Source organism: Gymnoscopelus microlampas, assembly GCF_963454915.1.
Source record: "Gymnoscopelus microlampas genome assembly, chromosome: 18".
In the NCBI taxonomy this organism is placed as follows: domain Eukaryota; kingdom Metazoa; phylum Chordata; class Actinopteri; order Myctophiformes; family Myctophidae; genus Gymnoscopelus; species Gymnoscopelus microlampas.
In genome coordinates this window covers 28,564,520-28,583,223 of record NC_139955.1, presented here as the reverse complement: position 1 = coordinate 28,583,223, position 18,704 = coordinate 28,564,520, and the positions used below count along the sequence as shown (strand labels likewise).

At 42.5% G+C, this 18,704-nt stretch overlaps 1 protein-coding gene across 5 annotated transcripts in view; it reads right to left on the bottom strand.

Moving 5' to 3' along the window:
* fam13b (family with sequence similarity 13 member B) overlaps positions 1 to 18,704 on the bottom strand; it is an 83,598-nt gene that overhangs the window by 25,599 nt on the left and 39,295 nt on the right. For all 5 annotated transcript variants that reach the window (XM_084042007.1, XM_084042008.1, XM_084042005.1 and 2 more), the window contains one exon: positions 13,128 to 13,240. In XM_084042007.1, the coding sequence (XP_083898133.1) occupies positions 13,128 to 13,240 (113 nt within the window). The remainder of the gene's footprint in view (positions 1 to 13,127; positions 13,241 to 18,704) is intronic.

Sequence of the window (18,704 nt, the reverse complement as noted above, 5' to 3'; positions counted from 1 at the left end):
GCCAGTGAGCTTTTATTGCAGTTGCGTAGGGGTCTTGTGGTCCGTACACATCCAGCAGGTAGGTAGCCTGTCTGTCTGTCTCTCTTCTTTCTGTTGCTAGGCCACAGTACGACATAGAGCCTATAGGCTGCAGTAATCAGAATCAGATCCAGCTGGTAGATTACAGATGTAGGTCTTCAGGTGATAGGCTATCCACAGCAGTACTGTAGGTTATCCTAGTTGAGCACTTTGCAGCGTTTAAGTCTGTACCAGAAGGTCTAGCAGCAGAGCCAGGGTACTGTTGGGGTATGTCTGTATGTAATAGTGCATATGTGTGTGCATGTGTATGTATGTATGTATGTATGTGTGTGTGTGGGGGTGTGTGTGAGTGTGTGAGAGTGAGTGAGACAGCAATCTCACTCCTGCACTCTCTGTAAAAGTGCTGCAGTAAACATCCAGAGCTCTGCTCAAATATACAAGCCCCAGACAATTCCAGGCAACCACCCCCAGAGGGCCAATCGGATTGAAGGGGTTGAAGATGACAGCCAATCATATGCAGGGGCTGAGTTCTGAGAGCCAATCATGGGGCAGCAAGTGGGAGGGGGTTTGTGCTCAGCACTGACTATAACTCAGCAGTTATCCAGCGAGCCAGTCGGCCAGACAAACACACACGGCTGCAGATATACACTAAGGGGCACAAGCACAAAGGGATTCACAGGCAATACACGGACACGTGCACGCATACATAGACCTGTCTCTTTTATGTAAGACCATAAGCCCTTTGGTATGACAGTCAGAACAGAACAGAATCTCACTCTTATTAGTGTGAAAGACCGACTGGAGCCCTCAGCCACGGAGGGAAGGAGAGAGGACAGAGGAAGCTAACGCAGCGAGAAAGTGAGAGAAGAGCATGAGGGAAACAAGGAATTAGGGCTAGAGGCAGAGATCGGGCCAAAGAGGGAAAGGCAAAACTGACAAAGAGATACGAAGACAGAAGAAGGGGAGAGAAACGGGGCGCAAATGGAACTCATATTATGATGAATCTCACTGTCTGTTCCGTTTGATAACCTTGATCTCTGTTTGTAGATCTGTGATGAGGTTTTTATGCACACTGATAAACATGGCTGTGCATCTAATGACTCACTAAATATAATAATGACTCAATGAGTCAAGCAGCGTGTTCTCCAGTGGATCAACATCACTACAACCCGAGTTAAAAAGTTACACAAGAGCTTATGAGATCATAGCGGAGTTCTGCGGTATAATCTGGGTTCTCTGGGAGGGACATTAAATCTGCCATGCTACCGTTGGCTTAACAATAACATATTTGTTCGATAATTGACTGGACTGACCAGTACTGACCACTCGCCAGTACATCCTCTGGCGAGTGGTTATAGGGGATGACTGTTGGTGCTTTCAGAAATTATTGACACAAAAGAACGGTTTCAGGTAGTGGTGGAAAGCCACATTTACTCAAGTATTGTACTTTTGAGATATATTTAACTTTCTTTAGTATTTAAAATGTTCTATACTTTTACTTCTACTCCACTACATCTCAGAGGAAAATATTGTACTTTTACTTAACTACAATTATATGAAAACTTTAGTTACTAGTTACTTTGTAGATTTTGATTATTATTACAACACGCACTAACCACTTCAGACCTATATGTATTTCGGCCATTTGAAAATAGGAAAATCATCCAAGATGATATCTAATCTCATATCACAATGTGAGTGTCAACACAAGGAGAGACTGTGACGCTATTTCTGCACATACTGTATGCATACTTCCTTTTCTTCTGCAATGTTAATCACATGTGCAACAGAAGTAATCCGTCTTATTATTTGCATGTTATCATGGTTATCACTTTCCTTGTACATCATATACCACTTTTAGAAATAAAACAAGATAATAATAAGATAGCAAGTCAGAGAGAGAGAGATGGGGGGGGGGGTTCATAGCCCAGGGACCCATCTGAGAGATGTTTGTCTAGTATCTACAATTCAAAAGTCAAAAAGTGTTCAAAAGTGTTCAAGTTTGTCTATTCTTCTTCCAATTTTAGTAGATGGTCAGAAAACTTTTCTTTTTTTATTATTTATTTTACTATTTAGGATAGTGTCAGTCAACAACTGGTGATCTCTCCCATTACAAACTAGATCATATTTCAAATAGAAACAAATTCCCAAACAATGATTGATTGCGCTTAACATTTTGATTACTATACTGGCACGGCCTATTTTCAGGCTTTTGCTAGGCCTACATAATGACAGCAACAGCTTCACAAACTCCTCAGTGACAGTCAAAGGTGCATCAGTAAACAAATAAATAGTCTGGAACAAAGCCACCATTTATACTTTGCCACATGAATAATTGCTATGAGATGCAAAACCAGGGCAAATTGCACTCAGCTGCAAAACGTTATGGGAGTGTTATCATTAGCGCAATAGTTTTGGGAATCAGACCTTAAAACAGGGCAGATAGCAGTTCATGGTGCAATCAGCAGACGCAATACGTTCTCCTTCTTTTCCTTAACCGTCTTGAGAACAAACATTTGGGTACGCCTTCCATATTCAAGGTAAAATAGCAGTGCCAGTACTGTGGGTGACAACTGATAAGGTGTGAGTGTGTGTGTGTGTGTGTGTGTGTGTGTGTGTGTGTGTGTGTGTGTGTGTGTGTGTGTGTGTGTGTGTGTGTGTGTGTTATCTAGACTGGCTGGTATATCATATTCTGTAACTGTACCAGGTATCAGAGCCTTGGCATAATCTGAAGCCAGGGGGATGAGAGATGGGAGAGGGAAGAAGAAACATTGAAAGAAGAGGTCTGTCTACTGCTAGTGAGGAGTTATTGACACGCATAATCTGATGGGAGTCAACTAGCGCACTTGGTCAATCCCCACTCAGTGAGTGTACTAACTTCACTGCTGTGGCAACCTACTGAACTCACTAGTGATGCACAGGCCGACCCATAAACGGTGGGTAATGTTTACACATACTGCAAGTCAGGACGAACTTCTTCTTTAAAAAACAAAATAGGATATAACAATACATGAGCGCTCCAATTGTCCTCTACCTCCTGTGGGTGATGCAGCCGCAGGAAGGGGTTTTGCTCCTAAGCATACAGTATACTGTACTATATATATGCACTAGTCTGACACTGTGTGTGTGTGTGTGCGTATACTAGATTTTCAGCGTAGCCTGAAAATCTACTGTAGTAGCACTGACACAGTACTACATCACGCCAAGCTTGAATCTGGGTGTTCAATATAGGACACACGTCACTCACACACACACACACACACACACACACACACACACACACGATTGACGATTAATGGTCACTCAAATATTGCAATTAACGACTTAATTGTGTTTCTGTCGTTGAACATTATAGGAATATTATGAATAAAAAATACATTTCTGTTTGGCTTTTAGGCTTTGTAAACAAATGCAGCACTAGGCAGATATGACAAATAACACATATTTAATTACTTTATACTTAAGCTCAAAACGCGTTGCGCTGCAACACGTTTTCAGCTTGTAGATATGCTATTTCCACATTTTGGGATTTTTTGGGAAAATATGAAACATGTAAATTATTATGACGATTATGCAACAAATTATCACGATTATCTCTTATAACTGTGTTTAGGCGATTATGTAATAATTGTGACAGGCCTACCAGTTTGGCGCCCAAACTGGCTCTGTATACTTATAGGCATCTCAGCTGCAGTAAACAAGCAGGTGGGCTCAATGTAGACGGAAGAATTTGAGGGTCAGGACACTGCTATCTATAAACTGTACATAAGCAGATACACACACATGATAGATGTGTACACTGTAGGTCAGGACACAGCTATCTATAGGCCTGGGTACAATTCCCAGTACATGAATGTTTGCCCATGAACACACATTACAAGGAGGGCTGACCCAATTACTTCTAACCTTCAGAGCTTCGTTCGATGCCATGGGAAGGCATTTCAACCATGCACCTCCCTCTCCTTTAGTACAGGCTTGCGCCATATGGACGGAGAAGAGAGATGCGGTTGCACGTACTTGAGTGTTGTACTTGAGTACAATTTTGAGGTATTTTTTACTTTACTGGAGTATTTCCAATTTTCAGCAGCGTCGTAACGCAGCTCGCTTTAATCCATTAAATCCGGGAACACATCTGTCATTTTAGATTACTTTGGCTATTCAAAAATAGCAGATCTACAAGCTCATAGCGCGGCATATTTTTGAATAGCCCAAAGAAAGAAGAAAATGACAGATGCGTCCCCGGATTTAATGCGTTACAGTATAAGCTTTGTCGTCTAATGCATAAAATGTATATATTTTGTGCTTTACAGTCTGAGGCTGCAACTCATGTTTTATTTAACTTCTGCAGTTTCAAGCAGTTTAGAGCAGCAGACAAGCAAAGTGAGCTGGGACTCATTAATTCCTAAACTTATTAAGTTATAGAATTAGAATTTTGGGCCAATAGCTCAAACACCCCTAAAAAGCTATGAAGGTCAGCCCTACACTACAGACATAACACATACATGCATGCATTGCAAACTAGACAAAAAGCTTTGAAGGTCAGCCTTACATAATTATAGTCACTGTCGGGCAGAAACCTTGTATCTCCATGTCAACATTTTATGTTTTTTTTCATAAATGAAGGCCCCACTTCATCATACAAGAGTGTCGCACTAAAGTAGTAGCGATGCGTTGTGAGCTTGTAGATCTGCTACTACTATAACACTACAGTATATGTATATATAGCGCATGCATGCAGGCAAACAAGACACGCATAGGACGGGGAATGTACTGAGGTGTGAAAACAAGTGGGTGTGACCACATGTAATGTCGAGGTCAAGTCTGACACATTAGACGTAGATCTGCTGTCATGGAATGTTTAGAGTGACCCATGGTTACCCACGGTTACAAGGAGCATGGCACCATGTTGTAGAAGTGAGTGACCAAAATGAGTTACAGTGACAAGGAAGTCTTTTTTGCATGGTGGCAAAAACATGCAAATTACACTGTAAAATCATGGCGTAAGATCACCCAGGAAAGAGGAACTGCAGTATGTCCAGGGTGTTTTACTAAGTGTATTCAATGTCAAGCTGCTGAGTGGAAACATACATACAGTTTACATGCATTACTGTTATGTAAACTGACTTGACCCGCACCTCCTCCCACACTTGGGTCTGGATGTGCACATGCTTTTTTCTCGTACAGTATATTATTTGGTGTGTGTGTGTGTGTGTGTGTGTGTGTGTGTGTGTGTGTGTGTGTGTGTGTGTGTGTGTGTGTGTGTGTGTGTGTGTGTGTGTGTGTGTGTTTTAGTGAGTGACTGATGGATGGATCAGGTTCTGTCACAATAGGCCTATTATGTGTAAGACTTACTGTAGATTTTAAATAATCATATATAATTGTGTTTTTCTTAAATTAATGCCGTACTTCATCGTGGGTCTTGCAAAAGAAGCGAAAATAGCTGATCAAAAAGCTCACAACGCAGACATAATTAGTTAGATAATTAGATAGATAAATAGATACGATAGATGGATAGATAGATAGTTAGTTGCCTTTATTGATCCCGCAGAGGAAATTCAGGCACCAGAGTCAGCACAGCGGTAAAAGTTACAGATACAGGGCATTGTATCTGTAAGATTTTGAAAGTGAAAAGTGGTTACGTCTGCCTGTGGGTTTTCTAAATATTGAACCAATGAAAAATTATTAACAAGAGCTTGTGACTGAGTAATAAGTAAATTGCATCCTGCAACACAGCTTTTTATATATTTCCTGAAAAGTAACAGTTTGGACATACGGTATGTATAAGGTTTCAGCCAGACAGCAACGATATTCTACACAGCTGGGGCTCTTAGCTTTTTGAATACAAGGGGAGCACCAACATAGTTGGTGGCTGGACAAATGTGTCTGATAAGCGCACATAACTAGCAGTGAATTCTTTCGTTTTTGTGATATCGATGGGATGATCAGTCAATGTAGTTTTTGTGTTCGGCCATCCAGCCGGTGGCCGGCACTTGTGGGACACCCTGAATGTCACAACAACCCTTTTCTCTCTCTCTCTCATTGGTAACAACTCCCCAAACAGTCCATGTCCCTCTTGCTAACCCCCCTTCCTCCCTTACACAACCCCATCTGACCCCCCATCCCCAAAACAAACACACAAACACCTATTTATGTGCCCTCATGAGAAATAGTTTCCATGGAGAGAGACTACAGTCAATAGCCACAGACAGAGATGGATGGAGAATGGCAGAGAGAGCGAGACTAGAAAAAGTTGGAAATCCAGTGCCATGGTATTATATAAAGAACTGAGGTGAGCAATGACTGTCGAAATCTATGGTGTGTGTGTGTGTGTGTGTGTGTGTGTGTGTGTGTGTGTGTGTGTGTGTGTGTGTGTGTGTGTGTGTGTGTGTGCACGCACGCGCCCGTGCATGCGGCGGCTGTCAGAGTCTATTAAAGGAGCACAGCAATGGCCGTCAAGGGCACACTCCCCTGTCTGTCAAACACTGGACAAACAACATGAGCAGTTACTGCTGAGTGACTGAATGAGGTTTCTCTCCCGCTCTCCCAGAGCTGTCACAACCAGCTAAGCATAAAAACAAACAAACAAATATGTTCAAAGAACCACTTCACTTCCCCAACACATGCCTTTTGGGAGAGACAGACAAATTAAACACTAACCGGTTTTAAACACCCATACCAGTTGAGAGTGAATTAAAGAAAGTGCAGTTTTATAGGTTCAAGTCCATTCAATACAGATGAGAGCGCGTGCGCACACGGCTCTGGTTCTGGGCAGGGATTGGCATCTCAGTGACGCAGAGTGGGTGGGAAATATTGCCAGGAAATATTGTGGTGAGTAATAATGCAACAAATAAGACATCTCAGTCTGGCACATAGTGAGCTAGGCTCACTGCTGTATGAAATCTGTGGGGCTGCATGTAATACGGGGAGAGGGGTCACCATTAATAATCACAGTCTTTAAATCAGGATTATTCCAGAACCCATCTCCACTGTTATTGCTTAAAAAAATAGCAAGAATGGTCAATCTATGTGTCATACATATGTAACGCATTGTGACCTTGTACATTTTTTGGTAGGTTTTTTTAACATCCTTGAAAGTATAAAATAGGGCTTAAGTGGTTAAAGGTTTCAATATTGCCAATAAAATATGACTAATAGTGGACGAAAGATTATGCACAATGAATCACGCTGCATCCAAAATATCAATTGTCAAGAAAAACTCAGACTTTCTCTCAGTTTCAGAGTGCGAGAGAAGACCTGTGTTTTTTAAACACATCACGTTGTTGTGCCTGTTTGTCCATAATGACTCCATGAATATGCACAACTTTACAAGCGGTTAAGTTGTAAGTGTACATTACTTCAGTAAAACCTTTTTTGCATATACAAGATAAACCTCCATTCTTTATTTGCCAGAGTGTCAATCATCATTCAAATTATACAATGGGCTTTAACACGATAACATTTTTAAATTGCATATAAAAGAGGCTTCATTCACAAAACCATAGCAGCATTAGTAATACAGTATAGGTCAGTTGCAGAGGTGAGGTGTAGGCATAAGGTGGTTTCTGATACGTAAACATGGATTGCCACCTGGGGTTTTCCCCACCCACCTGTGTGTTTGAGTGCATATCAGTGCATACTGCAAAGTGACTTCTGGATGTGGGCAGACGCCAGACGGTTAAGTTTTATGGCACCGAGTAGTGCTCGAGTGGCGCAGAGGTAAAGTCCCTGCCCACCACAACGGAGGTTGTGGGTTCGAATCCACCGTGGTGCATCCGGCTTTGTCAAGCATCTACAACACGAACACAATTGGCCCGTGTTCGGAGGAGGGAAGCCGGGCAGGGAGGGTGATATTGGTCATTACACATAATCCTACGGGCTGGAGTGGCACCTGTCAGCAGGGAGTGTTGGGCGGGAGAAGTAAGACGAAGGTTCTACGTTCTCACTGACAGGTGAGTCAGTAGGATACGACAGCAGTGACAACACAGAAAATGTGTGTGGGGAGGAATCACTTGCCATAACGACTAAATTGGGGAGAACAAGGGTCCTCCCAGACTAGACAGTGCGGTACGGACTACTTTTACTGTAGATACCACATTAATAATACTGAATGATACTACATACAATTACCCACATGGTGGACCTCACACGACAAGTAATTGCTACAACACTTCTCCACTTCTATATACAACAATAAAAGTGTGTGTGTGTGTGTGTGTGTGTGTGTGTGTGTGTGTGTGTGTGTGTGTGTGTGTGTGTGTGTGTGTGTGTGTGTGTGTGTGTGTGTGTGTGTGTGTGTGTGTGTGTGTGTGTGTGTGTGTGTGTGTGTGTGTGTGTGTGTGTGTGTGTGTGTGTTTTATCTAAGCCCCAACTGGGCAGCAGCTACCTAAAGCTCACACACAAATGTACACATTCCATAACAGAAGTTGTTAAACCCAGGCCTGGTTTGGCAAATAAACATGTTCAGTGTTGTCTTATAAATAAGAAGCATGCATGAGGTTTGTGCGGATGTATGTTTGGGAGCTTTAGTGAGTGACTGCAGTACATGGATCCAAGAGGTTTGGGCTTATGCGTGTGTATGCAGTGATGTATGTGTACAAGCATGCTTTTAGCTCAGCTGGCCATGTACTTGGAGAGCCACAAAATTAGTGAGTGAGTGAGAGAGAGTGTCTACGTGAGACCTCAACGTTTATGGGGGTCAAAAGTATCTTTCATGCAAGCAGTGTTCTGCCAACTGTGCCAAGGCAAGCCTACGTGACTCTTGTGGGTACGTACGTGTATGCGCCTGTGGATTATGGATTAGTGCATGTAATCATCTTAAGGCCAGTGGAACATGGCTGGCAGCATGACCCTGACCTAATAAACCCCCCAGTGAAGCGCACGCACGCACACACACACACACGCACGGCTGTGATCAGACTCCTGCTCTAAAACAGACCCAATATTGCGATATAGAAAAACCACAGAGCAGTTCTAACTTCAAAGTGCTGCGTTTATAACTGTGTTTATCTTACAGGAAACTAGGTATTGAGTAACTAGAAATCAATGGCCATGTCAATGTGATTAATATGTATACTGTGCATGGTAAAGACAATACAATCCTTCATTTCTAATAGTTCGGTTTCTTCAGCTACGAGTAATATATGTATTTACTTATTTATTCATGTATATATCAATGAATCGATTAACCACTTGAGGTCTATTTTATACTTTGTCGCATAACGGTGTCGTGCAAAAACTGTGAAAATAGCAGATCTAAATGCTCACAATGCGTGGCAGTGAGCTTGTAGATCTGCCATTGTCACTACTTTAAAAATGTTTTGAAAATGTTTGCCTAAAACAGGGATAAATTATTTTTTTAATTGATTAACTGTTGCACCGCTACAAAGCCATGACCTACTTCAAAGGACAAGGAGACTAAATGTAATCTATGCCATGCCATTCTTTGAACAAGACAACCCACTTGTTACTGTCATTCAATCCAAATTAAGCACATAAAACCATCACCCTTGAGGTCAAAGTGGCAATAATAAAGTCGTTTTCATGATGGCATGTTTGTAATGAAAAGCCAACGCAGCTGTGAAGCCTGAAAGGATCTGTTTGGAATTTTGGGGAGGGAGGTGGTGACCATGCGCACTAGCTACAACAATGGCTACCCTAACTTTGTCCATAGATGTCGGGTGGAGGATTGGTGTAACATTCTAGAGCAGGGGTTTTCAAAAACTGCGACGAGTTTACATATTGCAGGGGAGGCGTATGGAGAAGTGAGGGTGAAAGAGACAGGCGGTTGGAATGATGGTGAAAGAGACAGGCGGTTGGAATGATGGTAAATGGACTGCATTTATATAGCAGCGCCTTTTTCCAAAGTACGTTACAATGTATTTCACATTCACACACCATGAAATGTCATTCTGGATGTGGTGTGGTGGTCTGTAGCCATTTAAAGCAGATCATCAAGGTCAGGAGAGCAGAGAGGATCAGCATATTTTTCCTGGGAGATTGAACCATGACCCTAGGACCCTCAGTCTGGAAGAATATACTCTTTATCCTATGTATGAGTCTGTGTAAGCTTGTCAGACTAGACAGTAGCCGTATGTCAACAGTTCGCAGCTCAGGTTTTCAGAATGTCTGCTTAACCCTAGCGTCCCTATTCTTGGCATGTTAAAGTAGGCATACATTTTGGCACAAATTGGCGGACAAACATTTGGCGAAAATGGGGCAAACATTCAGAACTAAAACCTCTCAACGCATCGCAACGTTGTGTTGTGAGGTTGTAGATTGGCTATTTTCAGTATCTGCCTGGCAACAATGAAGTATAAAGGGATTAAGTGGTGAACTAGGAAGACATTAACAGGAGCCGCAGCCTTTTCTGGAATAAAAAGCTGTCCTAAGTGTGCGTAGTTAGGGTGGTAATGATACAAAACAAATTTCAAGTATTACACCAAAAATAAGTGTTTAATGCATATTTCTCTCCATTTGGTTACAATTGAACTCTCTCTGAATACATTTAACACTGAGGATTTTACTGTGTGCATGTGGTGTCTGAGATGACCTGTCAAGTCAGTGGCCAAATTCTCAAACCAAGTCTGCCACTGGTTAACGATGCCAGAACATTATGTTGTCGGATTCTCTGGTGTTCTCAACTGTGCTTGACTTGCACATAATGAAACTGGGAAAATAATAGACCATAAGATTTGCACATGAAAACTAAAAAAACAATTAAGGTGATGGGTAAGGATGCAACAGTTAATTGAACTTAAAAGCTTTACAAATAATCAATTTAAATACAATTATCAATTAAAAAAAATACAGAAAATGGACGATTTACAAGCTAAAAATGCCTTGTGATGTGTTGTGAGCTTGTAGATCGGCTATATCTGTATTTCTGTGCAACATTTCTTGTACGATAAAGTATAAAATAGGGATATACAAAAGATATATCAATAGATTGATCAAACAAATTGATTAAGTCAATTATAAATAATCCATTATATTTTGTGTTGGATTGTTGATGAAAAATACACAATAAAAAAAGCACGCTTCTCGATAAGCGAAAGAATCATTGCTAAGAAGATAGTCGATAGTTGCATCCCTAGTGGTGGGTTCTGGATTCGGAACATGAGATAGCAATTTACTAGGTGTTGAATAGATTTATTATAGTTGTTCCAATTAAACAGTCCCATCAACTCCAACAGTACCAAGAAGTCTGCCTGTACAGTATGTAACTCAACCTCTAGGCTCTAGGCTCAGCAGAGACTGTACTGGCTCCGCCGCCTGAATAAGCTTGGAGTAGGACAGCGCATCCTCAAGCTGTACTACAACAGTTCGGTTGAAGGCGTCCTAACAGGCTGCATCACGGCCTGGTACGGGAACTGCACTGCCCGAGAGAAGATCAACCTACAGCGAGTAGTGCGATCGGCAGAGCGAATAATGGGAAGCGAGCTCCCAGCGCTTCAGGATCTGTACAAGAAGCGGTGCGTGGTCAAAGCCAAGCGCATCATCAAGGACAAGTACCACCCAAGTCACAGACTGTTCAGAACCCTACAACGACCGCGACCGGGCAAGGGGACCTACCACAGTATCAAGAGTTCCACCACCAGGTTCTGGAATAGTTTTAACCCGGCTGCTGTCAGAATGCTGAATGAAGCATGAGCCCTTTTCAGCAGCCTGACAACAGGCGGTACTGCCCAGCTGGTTGCAGACTTTTCTGGCTCTTCCTGAACACACCTGTGGATTATTATACCAGGAAAATGACTTGGACTTATGAGGAATCATACCAGCGAAAAAAAAAAAAAAAAAAAACCTTCAGCTGTACAGTTTGTGACAAAAGCTTTAGTCAAAATGCTAATCTTAAGAAACACATGTTGATACACACAGGAGAAAGGGCTTTAATTGTACTCTTTGTGGCAAAAGCTTTAGTCAAAATGCTAAAGATTACTTTTTGTTGCTCTCCTTCATGGAGCTACTTGCGGATTATACCAGGGTCAGTCCACCCTTTAGGTGAACACGCACTGACCCTCTGCACCTTAATCCCCATGTATAACGCACAAACTTTTTTTGATTTTTTATTATTGCGCTATTTTTCTCTCTAAGCACCTTAGCGTCTATAAGTATATCATGCACAGTATACATACATTGCTGCTATGCTCAGGCACCTTAGTTTGTCTCTTATCTCAGGTACTTTGTAAATATGTAGATAACTTGTTTTTGGCCTTCTATTGTTCTCTGTTGATCTCCTTCCCACTTAACCCCCTACCCCTCTTCTTTTTCTCTCTCCCCACTCTTCTTTCTACGGAATTTAACGTTGCGATGGGAGTGTTATACAAAAACGAATTTCACCCACTTTTTTACCTTGTAAACCTGTGATGTGACAATAAACCTGATTCTGATTCTGATTCTGATTTACCGGACCCTGAGCCAAAGAACTGTGGTTGAAGCACCCAGTAAAACACAGGCCTGTTTTGTTTTTGTTGTTCCTTTACTTGACTGACAGTAACATGTGTCCCCTCCTCAAGGTTAAGAAATGTTTTTACAGCTATGCACGAAAGCAAAAGCTTATCACACCTACATAATACTGTATGCATCTTAAGCTTGTAAGCTTACATATAAAAATGTGGTAAACTATTCCCACACTTGCTGACAAATTAAATCAATGAAAATGTCCTCGCCTCAGATGCCCACCATAGCCCCAAAGACAGCAGTTGTAGCCCTTTACACTTGTTCTCAACAGAATCCAATGGTTGCATAACTAAATTAGTGGCTGCCTTTGGCAGAGGGGACTTAACCTACAGTAAATTGAGAGGAACGTAACGCATAATCAGAGTGTTATGAACATGAATGCCTGGCCTGACAGGGCCTTGTCTGACAGGATTTAACTAATAATTGACAGCATAAATTACTACGGCGGATGGTTTACATTGCTTTGATGCTAATCGGAACGGTGGATGAGCACTGAGACCCAGAGGTGTTTGATGTGTGTGTGTGTGTGTGTGTGTGTGTGTGTGTGTGTGTGTGTGTGTGTGTGTGTGTGTGTGTGTGTGTGTGTGTGTGTGTGTGTGTGTGTGTGTGTGTGTGTGTGTGTGTGTGTGTGCGCGAGCGAGCGTGTGCGCTACCTGTCTGATGGGCTGCCGGTATCATGTGATTGGGAAGGGGCAGGGCCCTCCTCTCCGTCCTGAGGCAGCTCCTCGCACTCCGTCTCACCCTTCTCATCATCCAGCTCTGTGATCTACAGAGAGAGATAGAAAGAAACACCCTGGAGGTTAGCATCAAAAGGCATTATAATATTCATTACACTTAAATGCACTTGTGTCTCACTTTGGCTATGCAAGTTTAGAAATGTACAATTTCATGCACCAGTCAATTTATACCACTGATCTGTTGCTGGTTATTTAAAAACAATGATTTACCACTACTTCCACTTGCATAAGGTTTAACATATACCGTAGTTAAATTGTCTAGGACAAAGAAACAAAGTCACAAGCTGCGCCTGCCCGTACTGTATGTGCACACCTGTATGCTAACCTACAGAATAAAAATTAAGCCCAAAGTTGTCTCCAGAAATGGTACAGCGCTTAAGAGCCCAATCTGTGGAGCTACATGTAGCATTGATTGCTTGCCTGAGATCGATTCCCGCCAGGACCATCTAATTTCCTGGTCTCCATTTTTATGGCCCATCTCAGCTACTGGCTTGTAGAAACTAAAAGAGAAAATGGAGTGACCACTTCACCTTTAATAGAAGCACTGAAAGGTGCTTTCCATTCAGAATGTCAGGGACTTCCAAAACTACGGTTATTAACTGTATGGTGTGTGTGTGTATAATTACAGTTTTTCACGGAAGTGCATTCCTTCCTGTTTAATCCCTTTCCGGGGATTTATACAGTTTTAAAACAGGATTTAATAAGCTTTGTTGTTGAGGGAAAAATTCAGCACAAGCCAAACCGCTTATTGACACAGTTATTTAATAGTCTCAACATAAGTGTTGCCCAGTGGAGATGGTTTCATTTCCTGCTCGAGGACATTAGTTCTCTGAATTGGCAGCAAAATATCACAAGACCTCTGAAAACTAACTGGGCTCCATTGTTGCCAACCATGCCAAAATCCAAATCCTTAAGATATTATCTGATAATAATTGAGAAAGAAATGGACACAGTGGTGATGATTTTGTTTTCAACAAAACGCGTTCATCTTGGACGTGAAGTAATTGAGTGGTACGGAGGTGATGGGAGAGGATAATGTTTCCAGTTGGGGGATTTCTGCTCCCCTGAATTCATGAGTTGAAGGTGTTGATACACCCACGAATACTGATAGCTGGTAGAAGCTGTGCGTGTGTGTGTGTGTGTGTGTGTGTGTGTGTGTGTGTGTGTGTGTGTGTGTGTGTGTGTGTGTGTGTGTGTGTGTGTGTGTGTGGTAAGCGTTTTTGCATACGTGTTGGTCTAGGGATGTCTAAATATAGAAAAGCTAATGGCCAACACCAGTGTTGTGTTCTACTTTTTTTTTGAAGGTATACTATGATTATTCCCTGCCTCCCACAAAATGTGAACATTTTCGTGGCCCACAAAAATATTGAATGTGAAAACAAGAGCAACGCTGGAATCGACAGGCTGGTTTTCCTTATTGAGTGTAGTGTCAGCAGATGAGAGTAGCTCCAATCGGAACCTCACCCTCCGCTGTATAGCTCCGATATGAGGTTCCATATCGTTCTCTGCCGTTCGGCTGAAAAATGTCCGCACATTTGCCACTTTACATGTTTCTTACCCCTTTCTGCACATCGTATCCAAAAAGTAAAGGTATTCTGAAATGATCACAGATGTTTGAAAATTTAACTCACCATAAAATCCAACAAACGAGTTGAAAAAAGCACTTTATTCGCCTCTCTCCTCCGCCGGTTACATGTTTTTAAGACATTGCGCAAGAGTTGCGCCCATAGAGATAACATTACTGATTGCCCTACTGGTCAAATGTTGAATTGCATCTTCTAATGCATAATATTATTGAACCGGCTCAGGAGAGAAGCGATTTAAACACTTTTTTCAACTCGTTTGTTAGATTTTATGGTGAGTTAAAATTTCAAACATCTGTGATCATTTCAGAATACATTTACTTTTTGGATACGATGTGCAGAAAGGGGTAAGAAACATGTAAAGTGGCAAATGTGCGGACATTTTTCAGCCGAACGGCAGAGAACGATATAGGACCTCATCTCGGAGCTACATAGCGGAGGGAGAGGTACTATATGGGGCTACAGATGAGAGCAGAGAGAGCGATTCTGTCCGGGACAGTGGCCGTGTCTCTGCCTCTGGTGCAGCAGACGGAGGCTGTTCTGGAGACGCATCAGACGCGCCTGATTAAAGTACTTCATTAGTATTCGCGTCGTTGTTAATGTGTGAATTCCGTCGCAGCCATTACTTATCACCTCAAGAACAATAGCTTCACACTTGATAAGCCATCAACTCAGAGTTAGCCCACATTCTTGCTGCCCCCCCTGCCTTGGGCAGTTAGCGTATCACAGCGTATCACAGCGTATCAGATGCGCTGTTTTGAACAGTTTTTGAAGGTATACGATGGCGACGAAAAATAATCTCAAGGTGTACGCCGTACACAGCATCTGACGGTAGAACACACCACTGGCCAACACATTTACAACATAAGACAGACAGACATAAGATACATAGATAAGATAGACGTGAAATAAAATAGATAAGACCGTCAAGATACATAAGGTAGACATACGATAAAATAGACATGAGATACTGTAGATAAGTTAGACTAGATAGTTAGATAGACAGACAGACAGACAAAGAGGCAGACATTTAGACAGCTAGATAACAGACAAGATAGTTCAATAAGATAGATCAGGTAGACATAAGACAGATAAGATAGACATACGATAGGTCAGAGAGAACAGAGAGAACAGAGACAGAGGGGTGGTCGAGGATGAAGGTGACCAGAAAGGACAAGACAGAAAGCAAAGGTGGTAGAAGGAGCGAGCGAGGAAAGGAGGCAAGAAGGAAAGAGAAGGAGGGGGGAGGACAGAAGGGTAAAGCAGGGAGTGGCCGGGCCGGGCTGGGGAAGGGAGGGAGGGAAAGGAAGGTGGGACACAGTGAGTGATAGAGTGGAAGGGAAGCGAACAGCCTTTTTGCATGTAGTTGAAGCGCAAGGGGGTGGGGGGCGGGTGGGGAGAGAGCCTGGCAACGCGAGCTATGTTAGTGCACTGAGTGGCAGTTTGGGCAAACGCAGTCCCCACAACATCATTTACGATTCTGTGCCTATCGGTACATAACTCGGACAGCGCTTAGTCGACTAGCAGACCATCGGCCGGTCATCGCGGGCACTCGCGCGCGACTCATCGGCCTCAAGGTCTGCTGAGTCGGAGCGCCTCCGTCATTGTCCAAAACGATACTTTATCTGCGAAAAAAAGTAGTCTGCGGTTGTTTGAAAAAGTATTATCCCAAGCGGGAGTCGAACCCAGACTCCCAGTGGAAGTGGATTTAGAGTCTAATGATTAGCGAGGTGCGCCACTGAGGCCGGTGCTGAGATTGGGTATTCGCGCTGTATTAGAATGTGGCCGCGCCCCTGCTGTCCAGGCTCTGAGGCGAAGTCTCCCAGACTACCGCCCGCCCAATAGGGGAAACTACATGCAAACAGGCTGTTCACGGAAGGGAAGGAGGGATAGAAGCAGTGAGAAACAAATGGAGATGAAAAGTGGTACGTCCTTTTGTTTTGCGTTAGCGTTTCACAACAGGGCACACACACACACAATAGGTCCAAAACTGTTAAAAATATCAGATCTACAAGTTCAAAACGTTGTGCGAAGCAACACTTTTTGAGCTTGTAGATCTGCTATGTTTGATGCTATTGTGTGATGCTCTAGTATGATACTACTGGATCATTTATGAAAAAAAATATGGAGATAAGAGGTTTCTGTCTGACAGCAACGGTATTTTAGTTTAGTCAACATTAGAGAGATGATTAGGAAATAAATGAAAAGAGAGAGACAGACAGACAGAGAGGGAGAGAGAGAGAGTGGATGCGAGTGGGCTGAGGCAGAGAGAAACAGAGAGAACCCACAACACTAAAAATATAAGGGTCACCCAACAGATTTATCTCTATCTAACTCCTCTACTCTGGTCTAGTTCTGTCCTTCTTCCTTCTCTCAATGCCAACCCCAGCTGCTGCCCGTCACTGCCCCCATGTTGCTACGGCAACATCTTCATTCCCATTGGCTGATGGAGAATTCTTCTCGCACCGTGGCGCATGCAGATCTGTGGATGACTCATACTTCTGTGTGTGTGTGTGTGTGTGTGTGTGTGTGTGTGTGTGTGTGTGTGTGTGTGTGTGTGTGTGTGTGTGTGTGTGTGTGTGTGTGTGTGTGTGTGTGTGTGTGTGTGTGTGTGTGTGTGTGTGTGTGTGTGTAGTACAGAGAGAGGGCAAATGAACAAGCAGAATGTTGAGCATTTATGTGTTCATGGAATACAACCAAAATTACTCTTTTATTGGTTTACAAAATTAACAGCCCACAAAGCAGGCACTTATAGGCCAAATATGTATATCCATGTGTAGCTAACACACACACACACACACACACACACACACACACACACAGCTTACTTGATGCTACTTCTTCAACAACATTAATATGACCTTAAATTATTCAATGACCGCCTCGTTGTTGCCAAAACTGCTACTCGGGCGTAGTAAAAACTGGCTATAAATATCACTTTGAAATACATAATAGTCCCCTAGAGTGCATTTCTTCTTCTTCTTATAAGTGATTCATATTGACACAATGAATATCACCTTGAGTACATAAACGTCTGCTGGACCAGAGGGACTTTTTTCTTTGTAAATTGAGTGTCAGTCACATGGAGTGAATAGATAATCACCTTCACAAAGCCTTTCAGATGATGTAAAGATAAGAGAGCTTATGAGCAGGTTAACGATGTAAATTCCTATTTAGGATATTATATCATATAATATTATGATATCATATCATATTAGGAATGCCTGATGCAATGACAGAAAGAGAGAGGGGGGGGACTAAAGAGAGAACATTTTAAGATTCACATTTGTAAACGAGCAGACCTGACCAGAAACATCTAACACAATGAGAGTTTTATTAAGTGTGAGTGAGTGAGTGTGTGAGGCACGGATGCGGGTAGTATGAGCATGCAAGTGTGTTTTATCCGTGTGCACACTTGTGTGCGAGCACAACCCTATTTTAATTCTGCAAATGAGTGTGGTGCAAATGAGTGTGCATTTGTTTGTGTGCATTTGTGCGCCCACAGTGCAGTCACATGAGAGGGCAGGGAATGTAGTGTAGGAACAGAAGGTCGTAGCCTTGGCGCCAGTACTGTGGTCCAGTTCAGTGGTTCCGAGTTAAGGAAGATGAAAACAACATCCCCTGCTGATGCAAACCAGCTTGCCTATTGCCTACTGTCAGAGGTGGAAGTACTATAATGCCACAAGGTAGAAATACTTTGTTACAAGTAAAAGTCCTGTTTTCAAAATGAACTGTAAACATTTTATCCAGCCTGTATTTCATCATGAGGACATGGGCAAGCTATTTGGATCTCAATCAGTCAGTCCTCCTCCCCCCCAACAAAAGCAAAAACAAATAAAAAACTCCTCAGTGTTGCCTCATTCCAGCCCTCATGGGTGTGCCGTTTATTTCCTCAATAGCGATCAACCTG